The sequence below is a fragment of the Orcinus orca genome, chromosome 5, assembly GCF_937001465.1.
Source record: "Orcinus orca chromosome 5, mOrcOrc1.1, whole genome shotgun sequence".
Lineage (NCBI taxonomy): Eukaryota > Metazoa > Chordata > Mammalia > Artiodactyla > Delphinidae > Orcinus > Orcinus orca.
The window spans coordinates 144967742-144990361 of record NC_064563.1 but is presented as its reverse complement, the minus strand read 5'-3'; the positions used below and the strand labels follow the sequence as shown (position 1 = coordinate 144990361).

Here is a 22620-nt window from a genome sequence, read left to right as displayed (position 1 = left end):
AGCTGCTTTGTGGCTCCAGGCTCTGCTGGCCCCAGTGTCCACTGTTATCACTGTCCTGCTGACGGAGGCTTGTTGGCAGTAGGGCTGGGAAGTGTCACAGCTGAACACCTCAGCAGGTTGGCAAGGTAACCCACCTTCCAAAGTTCACATGCCAACGCCCTTAATTTTGAGGAATTAGGATGACTGCTCCGGGAAGCTTCCTCCGGCTTGTGAAGGGTGGTGGTGGCTTAATTTACTTCATCCCTTTAGTCTGAATGTCCTTCTTGTGAGCTGTGTCCCTACATGGGACAGACCTGGGGCTTGACTGAAGCATCCAGGGACATGCTGCTTCCACGAACGTTACCTAATCTTTAGCTCACAAAAGCAAAAGTGATGTGGCCCTGAGCTTCTGTGAGTAATTTCGCTGACAGCCACACCCCTGGATATATGACAACCTGGTGTGACCTCAAACCTTGATGTGAAAGGACCACATAGCTCACAAATGAATCACAAGGGCTGCATGCGAAAAAGCTGTGAGTGGAGGGAAAGCAATCTGATCGTATCCAGCATTTTCCACTAAGTGAGCAGCAAAATTGGACAGTAAGTATATAATACAGGCACGAGGAAAAAAATTCTTCCAAAATAGCTGTAATGAAAGTCAGTGCCCCCAGGGAGATCTTTTCTCCCAAGAAAAGAGATATGTATCTCCTTGCATTTATCCTACAATGCACACAAGTTACCAGAGACAGTGCTGTTCACAAATAAATGGTTTTGTAGAAAACTTGCATATTTTACACAAATAAAAAGTCTTAAAATTTGGCTTTCCTACCCATTGGGGATGGAGCAGAAAGGGGGTCCTCAGAACCTTCTGCAGTGAGACCACACAACCAGAACGCCACTTAGGAAGGAAGGAGGCCACAGAGGCAAACACCTGGAGGCAATGACCTGCCACTGGGAGGTGGGGCGCTGGTCCCTAGAGAGGCCAAGAGAACTTTCCAGTGTTGAACTTTTAATTTTGCATAACACGCTGCCTTGCTCTGGAAGGACTCCAGATTCCTCAGATTATAGGAAGAAACAGCAAAACCACTTAGAAAGGGAATGTGTGCCAGAGGCCGTCGGTACCGGGACCCCAGAGCGCCTTGCATACGCAGGGCAGGCAGGCGGGTGGGAGAGGCGCACGGCGGCCACCGTCAGGAAGGCGAGCAGTGGGAGATGAAACGGCTCGGAAAGAGTCGGAGGTTTTCTTTCCTCCTTCCTGTTTTTTCCCCCAAATCTTCTCAGGCTCAAGTACTTTGATAGAATGGTGTGTGTGGGGAAGCCTTATAAAAAGATGCTACCGGAACTGTTATAATAAGGGACAATGGGACAGTCCATGCTAATGAGTCCCCACTTCTCACCCACCCACAGGCTGGTGACTGAAAAGGGGTTGTCTCCCTGTCTCCGCACTTTTCATCATTTCCTTGGCTGGTCAGGTGGACCTGCGGCTATAATGACCTCTGACGGCAGCCCGAGGAGCCCCAGGTGGAGTCCGCAAGTGCCTCTAACCGGCGCCCGGCAGCCCCCCTCCCGGCCCAGGAGGTCGGAGATGGGGCCGGGGCCCGCCCCTACCGGCACCTGCGCTCGGCTGGAGGGAGCCCACTCCCCCTGGCCTCACTGGGTCCTGCTCTAGCTGCACTCAGCCAACGCCTACTTTCCAGGCAAAACGTCACAGTCACTGATCTGCCCGCACCCCGGCCCTGCACGCAGCTGGGGCAGTGGCGACCGGCAGGAAGGCGGCGGGAGACCCCAGCCCATTTGCCCCTGCTGGATTCGCTGGGCGCCTTCCTGAGCTCCGGTCCAAGAGAAGCCCCTCCCTCCCGGCACGTGCCGCCTCCACCTCTGGCTCAGCGTGCCGGGTGCCAGGTAGGGCGAGGGGGCGAGTCTCCCATGCCGGGTCCCCCTTCCCTCCGCCCGCACTCACCGGCAGCCGCGGGGCGCATCTTCCAGCTGCGGCTCCGGACCCTCCGGAGCCTGGGCCGCAGCTCAGGGTGACCGAGGGAGCCTCGCAAGGACTGGGCGGACCCCTGGGCGACACGCCCCGGGGGCCGGCCGGCGGCGGGGAGGGCGGGCAGGTGCGCGGGGCAGGTGCGCTGGTGGCGCCCTCGATCTCCGGCTCGTTGGCCCAGGCTGACTGGGGACCAGCGAGAACGGGCGGGTTTTGCTCTGAAAGGAGGACCCCGTCCCTTTACGGTTGGCGGCCCCAGACCCCAATCGAATGTCTCACAAAGTCAAGTGACCGCCAAGATAGGCATATTAGGCATACTCTGAGTCTTTGAGACGTCAAAGCCAAGTCCCAGGGAAATCCAGGTTCGAAGTGCAGGTCCCCGTTCTAAGGCTGTTGAACTTCCTGCCCGCTGCTGTTTGCACAGCCCAGCAGGCTTCCTCCTTTGCTCCTGGTCGATCAGGGAAAATAGGGTGAGCACGATGTCCCAGGCCCCACGGTCAGGGCGGCAGGCCTGCAGGTCCTTGGGTTTACAGGAGGCCAGGCTCTGGTGGGAGTTAGGCTTCCCAGAAGACGGCCCACTTCCAAGAAGGGACAGCCGCTTCTCCGCGCCACATGTGGGCTTGCATTCCAGACATCCATCAGGTTTTACAGAGCTTTTGAAACCACTGTAGTCACAGGGGCCTCAGGCTCCCAAGGGTAAGTTAAGGCTCTAAGGGCAGTTGGTCACTCTTGTGGAAAAAGAGTTCCAGAGAGGCAGGGTCGCCACCCTCGGGGTCCACTGGCTCCTGCAGTTCTGCTTCCCTGAGAAAGCCCGGAGGCTTCCACAGTGACGCAAAGTACCCTGGGGTGTCACGGGGGGCTTGGCTGTGACCCGCCCTCTACCACCGTCTTTGCCTCCTGAGAAGCTCCCATCCATCCAGTGCCATCCAGGGGGCCTGGGGACACATGCCCTGTGGACAGTGTGGCCTTATTTTTCTAGGTCACCCTCTGCCTGCTGTCTTCTAAATCAGAGGGAACAGAAGACAGGGGTCTCAATTAGGAATCCTTCCCGAGGACTTCAGAACAGTACCCGGCCCCAGCATGGCTCGTTTCAGTGTGGATGCCTTTCTGAGCTGCTCTACAGCAATACTCAGGAGTCATTCTCCAACTATGCCTAACAGTTACATGAAACACATCGATCAGCTCATTAAAGGGAGTGTTGGTTTCATCTGCGAAGACTCTCACCTTCGTCTTGAGCTCACTTCACTTCAGAGACCGAGCTTTTGTCTCTGGGTTTGCTTTCAGTTTTTTTTTTTTAAACATGGTCAAAAAGTGCATAACATAAAATTTGTCACCTTTCACCAAATTAAAAAACATACACTCTTAAGTGTACAGTTCAGTAGTCTTAAGGATGTTCACATTATTGCCCAACAGAACCCCAGAACTTTTTCATCTTGCAAAACTGAAGCTCTGCTACTATTAATCACCAACTCCGCATCTCCTTCCCCCCTGCACCTGGTAAACCACCTTTCTATTTTCTCTTTGCAGACTTTGACTACTTCAGACGCCTCATATAAGTGGAATCACGCAGTGTTTGTCTTGTTATAACTGGCTTATTTCCCTTAGTGTAATGTCCTCAAGGTTCATCCATGTTGCAGCATGTGACGGGATCTCAACCCTTTTGAAGGCCAAATAATATTCCATGACATGTATAGATAGACCACATCTTGTTTCTCCATTCATCCCTTGATGAACACTTGGGTTGTTTCCACCACTTAACTGGTGTGTAGAATGCCGCTGTGAACATGGGGGTGTAAATATCTTTTCAGGTCTTTTGGGTATATACCTGAAGTGGGATTGCCGGATCCTATGGTAATTCTATTTTAATTTTTCTGAGGAACCGCCATACTGTTGTCCACAGTGGCTGCACCATTTTACACTCCTAATAACAGTGCACAAGTGTTCCAATTTTTCCACATCCTCACTGACACATTATTTTCTGTTCTTTAAAACTTTTAGTAGTCATCCTGAAGGATGTGGGTGATATCTCAGTGTATAAAATGATAGGTATCAGAGGCAAACATTACTTGTAATACACATGAAAAATGTACATGAAATGCATGTAAGTGAAAAAGCAGGAACAACCAGGGGACATGATGCATATAAAATGGAAACACATAAAAATGAAAAAGCGGTTGCATTTCCCTGAGCATACTATAAAGCCACTTTACTTTTAAAATTTTGAAAATAAACGTGCACTGAAAAATAATACACCCTCTGCTTCGCTCCCCCTCCCAACCTCATGTTTCCCTGGGCCGCCGGCTCATCTTCAAAGCTCTTCTCTCTCTAATAGCCCCTCGCCCCACAGCAAGCCTGATCCCCTCCACAGGTATGTGCCCCCCACCCCCAGGTCCAGAGTTCCGTCCTCAGAGACCGCCACTGTCCCTATAGTCTTCAGAGCTATTCTCTGCTTACGCAAGCCCATATATATTTCCCTCATCCTTTTTACACACAAGGTATCACGTTGTACATGGTATTTCACAACTTACCTTTTACGTTATTTATAACATCTCGGAGAGCATAGTACATAAGCACACACACACTTGGCCTGCTCTTCTTGACTCCTGTATTCTATTCCACCACTGGATTCTTTTGCTGTTTTATCGTTCTATTCTTTTATTGTTTGATGAACCACCTCTTACTGTTGGATTATGGATCTTTTAACCACATATTCTATTGTTGCACGAACCTATTCTTTAAGTAGGCTGCAGAAGGGCATTTTTGGTTATCTTCAGTCTTTTCTGCTATTAATAATGCTGCAATGAACATCTTTGTGCATACATCTTGGCATAAATATTGGGGTGGATTTAAAACAAATTCCTGGGAGTGAATTACTGAATTAAAGGGTATGTGAATTCTGAATTTTATCAGAAATTTCCCACAGCTCAACAGAGAAGTTATACCCGTTTACACGCCCACCATCAGCATACAAGAATGCCTTTGTTCATACCTTTCCCAACACACCGTATTATCCAACTTTTTGATCTATACTAATCTATTGTCGAAAAAAAATCTTAATATTGTTCTAATTGGCTCTCTCATTAAAGTGATGGCCTTGGCATGCTTTCATAAGTTTAAAAGCCATTTGTGATCTTTGTGTATTTCTTTTTTTAATTTTCTGTTGTTTTCTTATTGGAGTATAGTTGCTTTACAATATTGTGCTAGTTTATACGTACCGCAAAGTGAATCAGCTATACGTATACATATATCCCCTATTTTTTGGATTTCCTTCTCGTGTAGGTCACCACAGAGCACTGAGTAGAGTTCCCTATGTTGTGCACGTTTCTTTTTCCAGGAACTATATAGTCACATACGTTGCCCATTTTTCTATTAAGTTGTTAGCCTTTTTTTTCTTCTGATTATAGTAGCCTCGAGAAATAATTTGTGGACTAGATAAACATAGTTCAATTTGTAAACGTATATTAAAAGGTAGGTAGTGATAGACCACCTCCCTACTCCTGCATCCTCTCCATCCAATAGAGAACCAAGGTTATTCATTTCTCGGGTGTCCTTCCAGAAGTTCTCTGTACATATTCAACAAATAAGAGTATCTTCCCCCCACACTTTAACAAGCCATAACATCCTCTCACTCTGACCCACATGTTGCTTCTCAAGATACCTTGGAGAGTGAGCTGCTTGTGTACACAGAGCTCTTCCTCATTCTTTCCACACCTGCAGAGCATCCTACAGCAAAGACGGACCACAATTTACCAGCTGTTTCTTTTCCACCTTTTGTTAGGACTGCTGTTAGGACTACTACTCTGTAATGAAAACCTCTCACATAGAATGTTTCACTTATGTGAAACACGTAAATAAATAAATTCCTAGAAGAACTGCTGGGCTTGTCTACTGGTAATCCTGAGATTTTGCCAAAACAGACCCGGATGGATGTTGTATTCACTGACATGCCCCACTCCCCTGCCCCCCAGCTGTGTTTGTGCATGTTTCATTTCAAAGGCTTTTCAGGGACTTCCCTGGTGGCTCAGTGGTTAAGAATCTGCCTGGGGACGTCCCTGGTGGCGCGGTGGTTAAGAATCTGCCTGCCAATGCAGGGGACACGGGTTCGAGCCCCGGTCCTGGAAGATCCCACATGCTGCGGAGCAACTAAACCCATGCGCCACAACTACTGAAGCCCGTGTGCCAGAACTACTGAGCTCGTGTGCCACAACTACTGAAGCCCACGTGCCTAGAGCCCGTGCTTCACAACAAGAGGACCCAACACAATAAGAAGCCCGCGCACTGCAGTGAAGAGTAGCCCCCGCTCAATGCAATTAGAGAAGGCCCGCCCGCAACAACAAAGACCCGACGAAGTCAAAAAGAAAGAAAGAAAGAAATTTATATTAAAAAAAAAAAAGAGTCCGCCTGCTAATGCAGGACACACGGGTTTGAGCCCTGGTCCCGGGAGATCCCACATGCCGTGGAGCAACTGATCCCATGCAGCACAACTACTGAGCCTGCACTCTAGAGCCAGTGAGCCATAATTACTGAGCCCGCGTGCCACAACTACTGAAGCCTGCTCACCTAGAGCCTGTGCTCCGCAACAAAGAGAAGCCACCGCAACGAGAAGTCCGCGCACTGCAACAGAGTATCGCCCGCTCGCCACAACTATAGAAAGCCCACGTACAGCAAGGAAGACCCAAAGCAGCCAGTGAATAAATAAATAAATATATTAAAATTTTTTTTTTTTAAAAAAGACTTTTCAAGGATAATTTTTTACTGCTTGATTTTTACCTTACTTGCTTACTTTGGGAAAGCACTGCCGTTTAAGAAGAGGTTTTCCGAAAAAAATAAAATAAAATAGACGTTCTGGGGCTTCCCTCGTGGCGCAGTGGTTGAGAATCTGCCTGCTAATGCAGGGGACACGGGTTCGAGCCCTGATCTGGGAAGATCCCACATGCCGCGGAGCAACTAGGCCCATGAGCCACAACTACTGAGCCGGCGCATCTGGAGCCTGTGCTCCACAACAAGAGAGGCCGTGGTAGTGAGAGGCCCGCGCACCGTGATGAAGAGTGGCCCCCGCTTGCCACAACTAGAGAAAGCCCTCACACAGAAATGAAGACACAACACAGCCAAAAATAGAATAAAAATAAATGTGTGACTGTTCTTTTTAAAAAAACAGATTGATTGATTTTTTTTTGTTTTTTGTTTTTTTGTTTTTGTTTTTGTTTTTTTTTTTGATTTTTATTTATTTGGTTGTGCCGAGTCTTATTTGTGGCAGGCAGGCTCCTTAGTTGTGGCTCCAGGGCTCCTTCATTGTGACTCGCAGTCTCCTTAGTTGTGGCAGGCAAACTTAGCTGCGGCATGCATGTGGGACCTAGTTCCCTGACCAGGTAGCGAACCTGGACCTCCTGCATTGGGAGAGTGGAGTCTTATCCACTGCGCCACCAGGGAAGTCCCAAACTGAGCGTCTTTCCTACTGAGTCTGGATGAAATCATAGAACCCTTTTCAATACAGTGTCCACAGTCACTACAAATCAATCCAAGTTGGCACGGCTGGTCAGGGGATGGTACTCTAAGGTCTCAATTAAGCATTCTTTCTTTTTTTTCTTTTTCTCTTCTTTTATTTATTTTTTTTATTTAGCCATGCCATGTGGCATGTGGGATCTTAGTTCCCCTACCAGGGATCAAAACTGTGCCCTTTGTGTTGGAAGTATGGAGCGTTAAAGAAAAAAAAGAAGAGGCTTTCCTTAAAACACTTTGATATGAAACAACTAAAATAGCAAGGAGCTGAGAAGGGAGGGGACACCCTCGCATATATAAATATAGTGTAAAGCGCCCTTGCTTTCTACACAAAGGGACATCTCCTGTACGTATGGATATATAATACTAAATTGTGTATTATAGCTTTTACAATCCTATATTTATTATTTCCTTATTGTAGGTAATAAAAAATCTTCTTCCCTGTTTGTTGTTGAGTACGAAATTTTTCCCCCTAGGCAGTTAAAACATTTTTTATTTTTCTTTTTACAGTTTGTTGAGCTTTGTTTTGCTTAGAAAGGCCTTTTTCTCCCTCCCTTTCCCCATATTTTCTTATTTTTTAACTAAAATATTTGATCCCACTAGATTAAATTTGGATGGAAATCCAAACTTATTTTCCTCCAGCTGGCCAGCCAGTTGTTCACTGTTTGTTGAATGAAAATCTCCCTCCATTGGTCTGAAATGCCCCTTCTTCATATTAAGTCCCACGTGTAATCATGTCCATGTCTGACTTTATATTCTGTTCTTTCTGCCTTATTTCCTTCTGCTTAGGTATTTCCTAGCAATTCTTGCATGTTTACTTCCCACATGAATGTTTTTATTAATATTTAAAAAAATTTTTAGTTTATATTGGAGTATATTAGTAATTAGTATACTAATTAGCAATGTTGTGTTAGTTTCAGGTGTACAGCAAAGTGATTCAGTTATCCATATACATGTATCTATTCTTTTTCAATTTTTTTCCCCCATTTAGGTTATTACAGAGTACTGAGCAGAGTCCCCTGTGCTATACAGTAGGTCCTTGTTGGTTATCTATTTTAAATATAGCAGTGTGTACATGTCAGTCCCAAACTCCCAATCTATTCTATCCCTCCCCCACGCCCTTCCCCCTGGTAACCATAAGTCTGGTCTCTAAGTCTGTGAGTCTGTTTCTGTTTTGTAAAGAAGTTCATGTTTACTTTCCACGTGCACTTTGAACTCAGCTGACTGTTCATGACAGTTACCACCCTCCAGCCATGGAGCGCCCCACCACGGGACATGCTCTGTTCTGGACGTTTCACTGAGAAATCTTTTTCAACCGCACAATAGGCCAAAGGGAAGACATCTGAACCATTTTGCAAATGTCAAAGTGAAACATCAAACGTCACAAAGTTCATCAGTGAGTGAGCGAGGATTCTCCAGGATTCCAAGTGACTCCACATTTATTCCCTCTGTGAGTTTATCTACTTGCTTAAATCACAGCAACAGGACAACTCCAGGGCCTCTAGTAATAGTATTTTAATAGTCAGCACCCTTAAGTTCCATCTACTTGTATCTGTGAATAACCTCGCTTCCTAAGTTTAATTCTCCATCTCAGAAAGCTGTAGCACATAAAATGTTAAGGCTCAAAAATATTTTTTTACATAATTAGATTTAACTTCTTTACAATTAAGTCAATTCTGTTTTTTCTTATTTATCATACAGCTGGAGATTAAATGCATTGAAATGTCCAGAAATTTCTGGAAACGAACTTCCCCTCTTCTCCTTCTGCAGCTGTGAGACCTTATCACTGGGTCTCCCTAACATCACTCACCCTTTGTCTTTATTTGCTCCGTGTGTAGCTTTTTCTGACTTTCCCTCCAGTTCACTAATTACGTGTTCAGCTCTATGGAATCTGCTGCTAAACCTGTTCCTTGAGTTTGTTACTGTGCATTTTTTTATTTCTAGAAATTCTATTGGGTTCTTTTTCAAAACTGTTAATGACTTTTTATAAAATTCTGTTTCCTGAAGGTATCTCAAAGGCTGCTTTTAGTTCATTAGTCATAATCAGCCTACCTAATAAACAGCCTACATCTGATGATCCTGATTTGTCTGAAATACTTGGAAGCTGTTTTCCTGGAGGTGCACTGGAGAGTGCATTTAAAGAACTATATAGAAGAATGTCTTGAGGCTAGTGAAAATAATTTTCTCCAGAAAAGATATGTGTTTGCTTTTGCTAGGGGTCTGAGTCATTACCACACCAGGACCATCTTTTAAAATTGTATATATTCAAGGCTTGAAAATCCCTGGGCAACCCAGTCAATTCAAAATAGGATATAATTCAACACAAGGTGTTCACTTGAGGTTAACGTCTACGTCAATGGACTTGGGCTCCCGATTACTTAGTGTGCAGAGTCTACTGTCAGACTCCTCAGCTCTAACTCGGGGGGGTTAACAAGTGCCCTTGGGTAAAATGTGGCTTCCTGGTACGCTTCCACAGGGCTGGAGGGGCGCATCCCTGGGGGCACAGCGCGATGGTGAGCTCAGACTGGTGGAGAGCACCAGGATGCTGGGGTGTTAGAAGGACGTTACAGTGAAAGAGGAAAACAAGCAGGAGATGTAAAAGATACGGAGAAGAGGACATCAAAAGGCCCTCAGACTACCCCTGAGACCGGTGATTGAGGCTATCAATGTCTCCTTCCTGACGGTCACATCTGCACACAAAGGGGGCTCCTGCGAGAGGGCTTCCCTGGACCCACCCGTCACTCCCCATGGCTCTTCTTCACTGCTCTTATCCCCATCCGAATTCTTTTCCTTGTTTGGGGGGCTGTTTACTGTCTGTCTCCTTCGGCAGGATATAAGCTCCACAAAGGCAGGGCCTCATTGTGAGCATCTCTGGGACCCCAGGGCCTGGAACAGAGCCTGACACAGAGGGGCTTCTTCACAGGTCTCTGGTGAACACGTGGATAACGCGCAAACCACTGATTTCCGCGGTAAGAGACGGCAAGTCAGGAGGCGGCAGTACCCTGCGAGGAGAGTGGGGTTATGGAGCTGATCTGAGATGAGGACCCAGAAGGCTGCTCAAGGGGCAGAGCCCAGGAAACAGGAGGATCTACAGGACCCTGGGAAGGGGGAAGATCAGAAACAGGGAAGGAATCATCCAATTAAAGGTAATAAAGACCAACCTCACCAAACTTGGTTTCCTTCTTCCAACAAGGGTTACAAATGAAAGGCATTCGGAGCAGAGGATGGTCTCGACCACACCTTAACGTCTTGGGACCTAAACATACTAGACGTCTTTTTTTTTTTTTAATTAACACAAAAATTTTAGAGCCGTTTTAGGTTCACAGCAAAATTGAGGGGAAGATACAGAATTTCCTGTATATCTCCTGTCCTGCATTATCAACATCCCCACCAGAGTGGATATTTGTAAGAATTGATGAACCTACACATCATTATAATGAACCGACACATCATGAACACCAAAAGTCTAGTTTACATTAGACCTCACTCTCGGTTTTGCACACGTTTGCACAAATGTATAATGACATATATTCATCATTATGGACTCATACAGAGTGATTTCCCTGCCTTAAAACCCCTCTGCCCTGCCTAGTCATCCTTCCAACCCACTCCCTGCCAATCACTGATTATTTTATTGTCTCCGTAATTTTGTCTTTTCCAGAATGTCATGTAGTTGGAACCATACAGCGCATAGTCTTCTCAGATTGGCTTTTGTCACTTAGTACTATACATTTAAGGTTCCTCCGTATCTTTTTATGACTTAATAGCTCACTTCCTTTCAGCGCTGAAATATTCCATTGTCTAAACATACCAGTTTCTTTATCCACTCACGTACTAAAGGAAATCTTGGTTACTTCCAAGGATGGGCAATTATTAATAAAGCTGCTATAAACCTCTGGGTGCAGGTTTTCATATGAACATAAATTTTCAAGCCCTTTGGGTGAGTACAAAGGAGTACAAATGCTAGATCGTATGGTTAGCATATGTTTAGTTTTGTAAGAACCTGCCAAACTATTTTCCAAAGTGACTGGACCATTTTGCATTCCCACCAACAACGCATGAGAGTTCCTGTTGCTCCACATCCTTGCCAGCATTTGGTGTTGTCAGTGTTCAAGATTTCGGCCATTCAAATAGGTGTGTTTTGGTAACTTATTTTTGCTTCTAATTTGCATTTCCCTGATGACATATGATGTGGAGCATCTTTCCCTATGCTTATTTGCCATCTGTGTATCTTCTTTGGTGAGGTGTCTGGTAAGGTCTTTGGCCCACTTTAACAGGTTGTCTGTATTCTTGTTGTTGAGTTTTGAGTTCTTTGTATATTTTGGATAACAGTCCTTCATCAGATTGTTAAAGGTCTGCAGTTTGTCTTACAATTCTCTAGACATTGTCTTTTTCAGGGTAGTAGTATCCAATTTTAATAAGTCCAGCTTATCAATGATTTCTTTCATGGAAGGTACCTTTGGCATTGCATCTAAAAAGGCTGATCACCATACCCAAGACCATGTAGGTTTTCTCTCATGCTAACTTCTAGGAATTTTATAGTTTTGAATTAATTTTTGTAAAGGTTATAAGATTTTTGTCTAGATTCATTTTTTGCACGTGAATGTCCAGTTGTTTCAGCAAAGTTGTTTCAGTTAAAGAGACTATCTATTTTCCACTGTATTGCCTTTGCTCCTTTGTCAAAGATCAGTTAATTATACTTAATGCAGGTCTATTTCTGAGCTCTCTATTCTGTTCCCTTGATCTATTTGCCTTTTCTTTCACCCATATCACACTGCCTTGATTATTGTAGCTTTACAGTAAGTATTGGAGTCGGGTAGTGACAATCTTATGACTTTGTTCTTTTCCTTCAATATTGTGTTGGCTATTCTGGGTCTTTTGCCTCTACAAATAAACTTTAGAATCAGTTTGCCAACATGCACAAAATAAGGGCTTTGATTGGGATGGCATTGAATCTATAGATCAAGTTGGGAAGAACTGACATCTTCAAAATATTGAGTCTGTCTGCAAACATAGAATATCTCTCCATTTATTCAGTTTTTCTTTGATTTTGTTCATCAGAGTTCTGTAGTTTTCCTCATATAGATTTTGTACACCTTTTGTTAGATTTATACCTAAGTATTTCATTTTGGGGGGTGCTAATTCAAAGGTATTGTGTTCTTAATTTCAAATTCCACTTGTTCATTGCTGATATATAGAAAAAGATGGACTTTTATGTCAAATTGATAAACTTTGTATCCTGCAACCTTGCTATAATCACTTAGTTCCCAAAGTTTTTTTGTTGATTCTTTGAATTTTCTACATAGACGATCATGTCATCTGTGAACAAAGACAGTTTTAGTTCTTCCTCCCCAATGTGTATACCTTTTCTTTCTTTTTCTTATTAGTCTTAATGAATAGATAGAATGTCCAGTACTGGAGTAGTGAGAGGGGACATCCTTGCCTTGTACCTGATCTCCGTGGGAAAGCCTCGAGTTTCTCACCATTAAATACGATGTTAGCTGTAGATTATTTTGTAGATATTCTTTATCAAGTTGAGGCAGCTCCTCTGTGTTTCTAGTTTCCTGGGAGTTTTAATCATGAACTCTGTGTTGTGGGTGTGGTGGATTTTGTCAAATGCTTTTTCTGTATCTATTAATACAATCATGTGATCTGTCTTTTTCAGCCTGTTCATGTGATGGATTACACGAATTGATTTTTGAATATTGACTCACTCCTGCAGAGCTAAGATAAAGCCTGCTTGGTTGTGGTGTAAAATTCTGTTTATACATTGTTGGATTTTTTTTTTTTTTTTTTTTTGCGGTACGCGGGCCTCTCACTGCTGTGGCCTCTCCCGTCGAGGAGCACAGGCTCCGGACGCACAGGCTCAGAGGCCATGGCTCACGGGCCCAGCCGCTCCGTGGCACGTGGGATCCTCCCGGACCGGGGCACGAACCCGTGTCCCCTGCATCGGCAGGCAGACTCTCAACCACTGCGCCACCAGGGAAGCCCATTTATTTGCTAATATTTTGTTGAGAAATTTTGCCTTTATGTTCACGAAAGATACTGGTCTATAGTTTTCTTTTCTTGTAATGTCTTTATCTGGTTTTGATAATAGGGTAATGATAGCCTCCCAGAATGAGTTGGAAGTATTCCCTCTATCTTCTGAAAGAGAGTGTAGAGAATTATTACAATTTCTTCCTCAAATGTTTGTCAGAATTCACCAGTGAACCCATTTGGGCCTGGTACTTTCTGTTTTGGAATGTTATTAATATTGATTCAATTTCTTTAATGAATATAGGCTGATTCAAATTGGCTATTTCTTCTGGTGTGAGTTTTGGCAAATTGTGTCTTTTAAGGAATTCGCCCATTTCATCTAGAGTATGAAATTTGTGGGCATAGAAGTTGTTCACAGTATTCCTTTATTATCCTTTTAATGTCCATAGGATCTGTACTGATGGTTTCAATTTAATTTCTGATATTGGTAATTTATGTTCCCTCTTGTTTTATCTTAGTCTGATTAGAGGCTTATCAATTTTATTGATCTTTTCAAAGAACTAGTGTTTGGTTTAATTGATTTCCTATTTTCTATTTTACTGCCCTAATTCTTATTATTTGTTTTCTTGTACTTACTTTGGATTTGATTTGCTTTTCATTTTCTAGTTTCCTAAGGTAGAAACTTAGGTTATTAACTTTAGATCTTTCTTCTTTTCTAATACATGCATTCAGTGCTATAAATGTTGTCTAAGTACTGCTTTGGCCGCATTCCACAAATTTTGATAAGTTGTGTTTTCATTTTCATTTGGTCCAAAATATTTTAAAATTTCTCTTGAGAATTCTTCTTTGACCCATGTGTTATTTAGAAGTGTGTTGTTTAATCTCCATGTATTTTTGGATTTTCCAGATATCTTTCTGTTATTGAATTTTAGTTTAATTCCATCATAGTCTGACAACAGATGTTGTATAATTTCTATTACTTTATAGTTGTTAAAGTGTGTTTTATGGTCCAGAATGTGCTCTATCTTGGTGACCATTCCATGTGAGCTTGAGAAGAATGTGTATTCTGCTGTTGTTTCCAATAAAGTTAAACATACACTTAGCATACAATGCAGCAACTCCACCCCAAGGCTATCCCCTAGAGAACAAACTGCATGCATTTATGTTCATAGTATCCACAGAAGATTATAGTCAAAACCCAGATATAACCCAAAAGTCCATCAACAGGAAAACAGATAAACAAATTGTGGTATACTTAGGGTAAAATACTCACTGATTTAAAAAAAGAATGCACTGCTGATAAGTGCAACAACATGGATAACTCTCAAAAACAATATGCATACCTACTGAATGATTGATCACATTTAGATGAAGTTCAAGAGTGGATAAAACTAATCTGTGGTGAAAAAAGACAGAACAGTGGTTTCCTCTGAGCACAGGGTTGGAAAGATATTCAGTGGGAAAGGGCACGGGGAAAGCTTACTGGTGCGATGGAGAAGTTCTTTATTTGGGTGGAAGTTATAGGGCTATGTGTCTATTTTACGCATATAAAGTATACTTCAATGAAGTAGGTTTACTGTAGGGGACAGATGACAGAGCTGGACGGTGCCACAGAAGCACATTTACAGCTCAGTCTGGCCAACGCAGCACACAAGCCACCCTGGTCAAGTGCCATTTCAGACCCGGAGTGGCCCCCTCTGAAGCCCGCCCTGGGCTCTGACTGGCTGCCCACACTGCGAGCTGTGTTCACCCTTCTTCAGGGAGATTGGAGGGAACAGTCTGTGGTCCTGTCTCAACCTGGACACACTCCCCCACTACACTGTATCCTGCTCTTCCTTCAAGGCTTCCACCAAGCCTCTCTTTCTCGCTGCTGCCTCTCTTCCCCACATGCTTCTCATCATCCCAGACTCTCCAGCTACCCTCCACTCACAGGAGGCTGGTCTAGGAGCCAGGGCATGGATGTGACTTGGGGTCACGAGTAGCTGCACAGATTGGACATCATCACTCATGCATATGTACACAAACAGAGGATGAGACCCAAAGTGTTTTGGTTTTTCTTACTGCTTTGTAAAATTAAGTGCTCACTGCTTTTTTTTTTTTTTTGCCTTTCCTTAATTTCACATACTGAATTAAACATACTTTTCTTTTTAAGTGTTAGGATCGCTGGATTTAATTTTTTATTTCTTTTGTGTCCTCTCACAGGGCTTTGTGGTCAATGACCATTCGGTTTATACTACAGACCAGCAGTTCTCAAAGTATGGTCAGAGGACCTCTGGAGGGTCCATAAGACCATTCAGGGAATTTGCAAGGTCGAAACTTATACACTATAACATTAATTGCCTTTCCCACTCTCATCCTCCCAGGAGTGTATGGTGGAGCTTTCCACCGTATACTGAGAAGGTCTACATGACTCAGTGAACCAGCATTTTCCAAATGATGGATGCAGAATGATACAAAATCATGCAAGGACAAAGGACCTGTTCCAAGCGCCAAACAGACCAGTACATTTTCACGTAACAGAGTAAGAAACATTCGTTTTTAGATTCTACGTTGCAATTCATCTTTAAGAAACTACCATTTGTTGGATTTTGGCATAGTATCAAAGAAGGATGTCCACAATTATGTGAGAAGGATATTAAGATACTCCACACTGTTCCGACTACATATCTATGTGAGGCCAGAGTTTTGCCAATCCTTCAACCAAAACAACATATTGCAACAGACTGAATACAAAAGGCGCTGTGGTAACCCAGCTGTCTTCTGCTAAGGACATTAAAGAGATTTGCAAAAGTGTAAAACAATGCCACTCTTTTCACTAGATATTTTGTTTGGGAAAGTAAAATTATTTTTCATAAAAACATTTATGTTAACATGCAATACTCTAGTGTTATTTTTAAATCAGTTAACAAATATTTTTAAATGTCCTCACTTTTAATTTCAAATGCGTAACCTACAGAAACAAAAACTTTTCTGGGTCTTCAGTCACTTTTAAGTGTGCAGAGGGGTCCTGAGATGAAAAAGTTTGAGGATGGCTGCTTTAGGCTGTCTGACTAAAATACTGAGCAGACCCTTTAGAAATGAAAGGGCCAGAGATACTGGATCTGGAGTCAGACAGACCTGGGTTTCCACCAGTGTCCCACACTGCACTAATGGATTTGGAGCAACTAATTTAATATCCTTAAACCTCAGGGTTTGGGTTTTTTTAAATTAATTAATTAATTTGTTTGCGCAAGGTCTTAGTTGCGGCACGCGGGATCTTCAGTTGCGGCATGCGGGACCTAGGTCCCTGACCAGGGATCAAACCCAGGCCCCCTGCATTGGGAGTGCGGAGTCTTAACCACTGGACCACCAGGAAAGTCCCTCGGGGTTTTATTTTTAATCTGTGAAATGGTAAGAATAACACCATTTTCAGAGCTGCTGAGATTAAGTGAGCTAAGGCATGGACTGTACCAGCGCAGACCACCTGCAGCTAGTAGGCACCCGGACATTTCATTATTTATGCATGTTGCACTTGGTCCTATAAGGCTTTGAGGCAGCCAGAAACTCGGCTGAGTTGGGAGCGAAGTTCAGGACCCTGGCAAGCTGATCAACTACGAGAAAAGCAAAGGCTCTTCATGTCCTGGAACACATCCTGTAAGGCCATAGGAGGGTGGAAGGGCTGACCCTTCAGAGCTCTTCCAACCTTGCGTTGAGGGGCCAGAAACCCAGACAGAGCAGCTCTGCGGAGTTACAGGTCGCAGTTCAATCCAATTCAATTCGCCAAATGTTTATGAAGCATCTACTAGACGGCAGGCACTATTTAAGCCCCCCAAATGCATCAGGGGACGAAACTGACAAAGACCTGGGTCTTAGGCAGCTCACCTTTTAGTGCAAAGTTATGAAAAGTGAAGCAGCAACACAGGGTCCTAGGGAGGACCCACCTGCAGAAAGGAAAACTCTCGGCAAGGGAGAGGGGCCGAGTATGTGTACAGTGACCCGTAAAGCCTCTCGCGCAGGGGTCATGCAGTGCACTGTGGGGAGGCACTGGTGATGTCGGGACGCTGGAGCCAGGGATGCTGGGGGTGATGACAAGTGGGACATCGGGCTGCCCTGGAGCAAGATGAGGGAGGGAGAGGGAAGAAGCCCGAGACTGGGGAAGGCACCTCTTGGGTGAAAACTTTCAACGCTTTTCCTAATCACAACTCCGTCAGCAGCTTCCTGGTCTGCAATGGGTAGGGAGGAAGAGAGCCATCCAGGGTCTGTGGACTCTGGCTTGGCAGAAGGTGTAGACCTCTGAGTCTGAATGGGGCCACAAGAAGCCGGGACCAGTGAGCTGAGAGTGTAAAGACACCCCTCTGACCTCCTTTCCGTCACCATTCTGGGCTGCTTCCGTGTTCTGGGTTGCAACCTGGATGGGCCAGACGGTAACGCACACTTGAAGGTCCCACGCTGACTGTACCCGGGGTTTCCTTATGAACAGCCGCTGCTCGTGGGAAGGACTGGTGGGTGTGTCCAGAGCAGTGCATCTGGACACTTGGAACTGGTCTTGTTTGTTTTTGTTGTCAAGTTGTTACTTGCAGACTGTTTCTCTGACAGTCTCCTAAAGGCCCCAGTGTGTTTGTGCAGATAATCCGTGGTGACCTTGGGGTTTTCATTGGGAAAGATTTTGCCTGCAGAAACCAAGAGCTGGGTCCCGCCCTTCGCTGCAGAAATCCACTTTGAAACACGTAAGGTATTGGGAAAAGTCCAAATTTTTCGACTGTTTTGATCCCTGTAATTGTGACTGGGGGTGTTTTTATCCCACGGTTTAAAATGTTTCCTATATATTTCCGGCACCATCACGCTGCCGTGGTTGACACAGCGAGACAGTGAGAAACTGAAGCGGAAGTTAGGCTTCACAGGTGACTCATTTGTGGGGAGAAAAGGCACCCGATTTTCATGAGCTCGAGTGATAGATACAGAAGTGAGTGACGAGCTCCTAGGGGAGGCTGGAGTGACTGTTGCCCATTTGCTGAAGGGAGGGTCCATTTGGAGACTGGAAAAGAAGTTGTGGCCAAAAGTGTAATATAAACCAGTACTATGATTTACAGGGGCATCTAATTGTCTAGTGCTTGGCGTGGGTGGTGCTGTAAGCCCCCCTGAGCAGTGTGAAATCCTATGCTCGATGCCAGGTGCCCGGCCGCCCCCCTTGTAGGGTGAGGCAGTTGGAGTGCGCAAGGCGGACGATAGTAGTCCAGAGCCACTCAGCTAGAACCTGGGACCCTGCAGTCGGGGCTCCTGCCTTCCCGGAGCGTCGCGCCCCCTTTCATAAAGATGTATCTATACCGAGGTCACCAGGTCCTCGAGGGTCGAGGGGAAATACACATGCACACACTGACCACACAGAGGCCGTGGGGACCACACGCCATGCCTCTCCCTCCTCGACCTTCTGTCACCTGAGCATCAGTTCTCTGCTTATACACACCCCACCTGGAGCACAAGCCGCGCGAGAAACAATAACAAAAACCCAGCGCCCAAGTTCCTTTCCTTTGTTGCTGGTTTCCACTCTTTATGAAACTATTTTTGTTGGCTTCAGTGGCTGAAATCTTTAGGAGGAAGAGCATGAAAACTGGATCAGGCTGACTCGGTTCTCCTAGTTCTTTCCCTTAGCAGCTGTGTGGTCTGGGGTGTGAGCCAATGGCGGGGGTGGGGGGAGGGGCACAACACCTCAGAGGACAGAATAGAGAGGGAACCTAGAACAATGCTGGCTGCAGGAGAGGCACCCCACAAATGGTTGATATTATCATCTTCATGGGTCATTTTGTCTCTCACTATCATAAGCGATCAAGAGAAAATCTAGCTGCATTTCAGTTTTGATTTAGAAAAAAGTAACGTAAGGGACTACCAAAGAAACACTGTATGCCACCTGTCCTAGGATATTCCAAAGAGAAAACATGTAAATCCTTCGGGAAAGAAAACTAAACAAAAAATCTCAACAGCATAGGTACGAAATAGTCCAAAACCGCTAAATGGAACGACACGGAAAGCATTTCTGAAACTCAGAGATTGGTGAGATGGACTGAGCTGCAACATGTCCACAGCTCTCAGCTGTGTAGGACCGCCTTTCTCCTTTCCTGAACGCAAAGCACCCCTTATCAGGCCAAGAGCATACTGCCTGGACCCCCGCATGGATCACAGCACCCCCTATTCTCTTCCTTCTTCCTGTGAAGATCGCAGCCCTCCAGACATCCACCCGGCCCGGCGCGCTTCCAGGAGTCGCCTCAGAATGAGGCGGCTGAAGCTTGGAATCGCAACGTTTTGAACACTTTTCCTCGGGGAGGTGTTGGAGAACTGAAGATACACGGAGTGACAAAAGGGAGGGACGAGACCTTGCAGAAGTCACGAGCGCAGAATCCCCTGGGGTCCCCGAGCCACGCGGTTCTCATGACGTCACTCTGACAGCCCTCACTGGTCCCCCTACCTGCTGCCACCTCTCCTTTCCTCTTTGCCACGCCCCCCCGCCCCCGGGAATCGCCATGCCTGCCGATGCTTTCGGGGAACAGCAGAGGCTCGCCCTCCCCCGCTGCAGCTTCTGGAAGCCTCTGCGGGGGGCGCGGTCGCTGGCCGCTCAGGTGGGGTCGGGGGCGCAGGTGGCAGCCAGCCGGGAGGTCCTGGGTCAAGTGGTGTTCGCCCTCAGGCCCCCTCGGGGGACGAGGACGGAGGCGGGCGCAGGCGTCCCACGCGCTGAGGAGGCCGGGGGGACTGGAGTCCGACCCCTGCAGGGCATCCCCGACGTGAGGCTCTCCGTCCCCGGAAATCAGCCGCGCCGCTACCCTCGGGCTCGTCCCTGAGAGCCCCTGGCGTGCAGCTCCCACCCTCGGCGGCCTGCTCGGCGGCCAGCTTCCCAGCCGACCCCGGCCCGGGCCCCGCGGTCCCTTCCCGCCCAGCATCCCGCCCGGGTCTCCTTTCGGCCCTGACCCCGCCCCCGCCTCCGTCCCACCCCGCCCCCGGCCCCTTCAGACCCGGAGCTGCGCCTCCTGTCTCGCCGCTTGGCCACTTCTGGTCTCCGCGCGCTGGGAGCAGTCTGCGCCGCGCCCACGCCGTCCACGCCATCCCCGCCACCGCCGCGTACGCCTGGCCGGGTCTACACAGGCTCTCCCGCCGCTCTGGGACCGCACGTCGAATCCGCACGGGCTTCCCCTCCCGCCGGACGGCAGGTGAAGCAACTCATCTCTACAGCCTCTCCCGCGTCGCAGATGCCGGGTGTGGGTGTGGCCTTTGCGTCCATCACCGCCTTTCCTGCCCCCACGCACCTCCCCACGTGTTCCCCAGGTTCCGTCACCGCCTTTCCTGTCCCCTCCACGTGCTCCCTTGGGCCCACACCATTTTCCCTGCCGGGTGGACCCCCGGAAGAAGCAGGAGCCCGCAGCGACCTTCCTAACGCGGCCCTGCCTGGTGGCCCCTGCACTCCCTTAGCCTTGCCTGGGGCTGTGTTTACTGAAATTGCTCGACCAAATGAGCCTTCTCCCTGTATGAGGCTGCTCTGTGCGATGCCCACAGCCAAGTTCCCGAGGCTAAGGGGAGTGCATTAAAAAAGGGTGGGCTGTATGTTTCTAGAAAGTTGTGCATTTCTTCTAGGTTGTCAAATTTGTTGGCATGTAATTGTTCATAGTATTCTTTTATGTTTTTTTTGTATTTCTGCAGTATCAGTTGAGATTTCTCCTTTTTCATTTCTTATTTTGTTTATTTGGGTTCTCTCTCTTCTTGGTGAGCCTAGCCAGAGGTTTGTCAATTTTGTTTACCTTTTCAAAGAACCAGCTCTTGGTTTTGTTGATTTTTTTCTGTTGTTTTTTTAATATCTATTTTATTTATTTCCTCCCTGATCATTATTATTTCCTTCTTCTGCTGACTCTACCTTTTGTTTGTTCTTCTTTTTCTAATTCTTTTAGGTGCTAGGTTAGGTTGTTTAGTTGAGATTTTTCTTGTTTTTTGATGAAGGCCGTGTTGCTATGAACTTGTGGTTGCCAAGGGGGAAGGGGGGAGGGAGATGGATGGACTGGGGGTTTGGGGTTGGTAGATGCAGACTATTACACTGAGCATGGATAAACAAGGTCCTAATCTATAGGACAGGGAACTATACTCAATATCCTGTGATAAACATAATGGAAAAGCATATTAAAAAAAGAACGTCTATATGTGTATAACTGAGTCACTGCTGTACAGCAGAGATTGCCACCACACTGTGAGTCAATTACACTTCAATAAAAAAAAAAAAGGGCTGGATGTTGGAAATGGCCCACTTCAGGTGCAGTGTATGAGCTCCCTCAGCCAGGAAGCCCCCATTCAGTGCTCTGTCCACCAGCACAGTCCTCGCCACTTCTTCAGGTCAGGGCTTGGCTTCCCCACTGCCAAAGTCCTCTGTCCTTTTATAATCATGCTTCATTTAAAAAAAAAAAAAAAGTATGAGAAGCCCCGGATGAAGTGCTGTAGAATTAACTTCCATATTAAAATGTTTCTGTGAAAATGCTCCCCACCTCCCCTTCGTTCTCCTGACCCGTGCCCCTCACAGTTCTCTATTTGTTATAAAGCCGGGTTAATGGCTTCTTTCCATGGCTGTCGCACCTGCTGGCCTGTAGGGCCCTGGCAGGCTGGGACTGTGTTTATTCTATACGTCCCCAGCGCCCAGCACAGGTGGGGCACCCAGCAAGCGCTCAGGAATAAAATATGTGTTGAACGGATGGATGCCTCCGAAAATGCAGAGCAGGTGAAAAGTCCAGGCTTCACTTAGTTCAGCTCCCTCTGAGCATTTTAATCCCAGTGCAGTTGTGTTAGTCATCTGGGGCGGCTGTAACAAAATAGCACAGGCTGGGGGGCTTCAGTCACAGAAATTTATTTTCTTCAGTTCTGAAGGCTGAAAGCCCAAGATCAAGGTTCCTGCAGATGAGGTTCCTGGTGAGTTCTCTCTTCTAGGCTTGCAGACAGCTGACCTCTCACATGACCGAGAGTGTGTGTGTGTGTGTGTGTCTGAGAGAGCCCTGTGGTGTCTCTTCCTCTTCTTATCAGAACTCTGATCCCATCAGGAGGCTTCACCCTCATGACCTCATCTAGACCCAATTACCCCCAGGGATCTCATGTCCAAATACCATCATGCTGTAGGTTAGGGCTTCCACATATGAACAGGGGGTGGGGGGACACAAGCAGTGATACTCCAAACCTGGGGTTAC

At 46.2% G+C, this 22620-nt stretch overlaps 1 protein-coding gene and 2 long non-coding RNA genes across 7 annotated transcripts in view; 2 read left to right on the top strand and 1 right to left on the bottom strand.

Annotated features, from left to right (window-relative positions):
* The window catches only part of FAM3B (FAM3 metabolism regulating signaling molecule B), a 55071-nt gene extending 34429 nt beyond the window's left edge, over positions 1-20642 (bottom strand). For 2 of the 4 annotated variants that reach the window (XM_033418339.2, XM_033418338.2), the window contains exon 1: positions 20419-20637. In XM_033418339.2, coding sequence (XP_033274230.1) covers positions 20419-20509 — 91 coding nt within the window. In that variant the 5' untranslated portion in view covers positions 20510-20637. Of the gene's footprint in view, positions 1-1939; positions 3309-20418 lie in introns of those variants that run through there. The other 2 variants (XM_049709723.1, XM_033418340.2) reach the window with 2 other exon arrangements.
* On the top strand, positions 318-1488 carry LOC125964381 (uncharacterized). Its single transcript, XR_007477359.1, has 2 exons — positions 318-579; positions 1387-1488. It is a non-coding gene; the product is annotated as an uncharacterized LOC125964381 (long non-coding RNA).
* On the top strand, positions 7183-15937 carry LOC117199288 (uncharacterized). Of its 2 annotated transcripts, XR_007477358.1 has the most exons (4): positions 7183-7808; positions 8789-8912; positions 10386-10608; positions 15802-15937. It is a non-coding gene; the product is annotated as an uncharacterized LOC117199288 (long non-coding RNA). The 2 variants fall into 2 exon arrangements; XR_004480487.2 differs by lacking the exon at positions 8789-8912.
* Positions 20643-22620: the final 1978 nt, after the last annotated feature.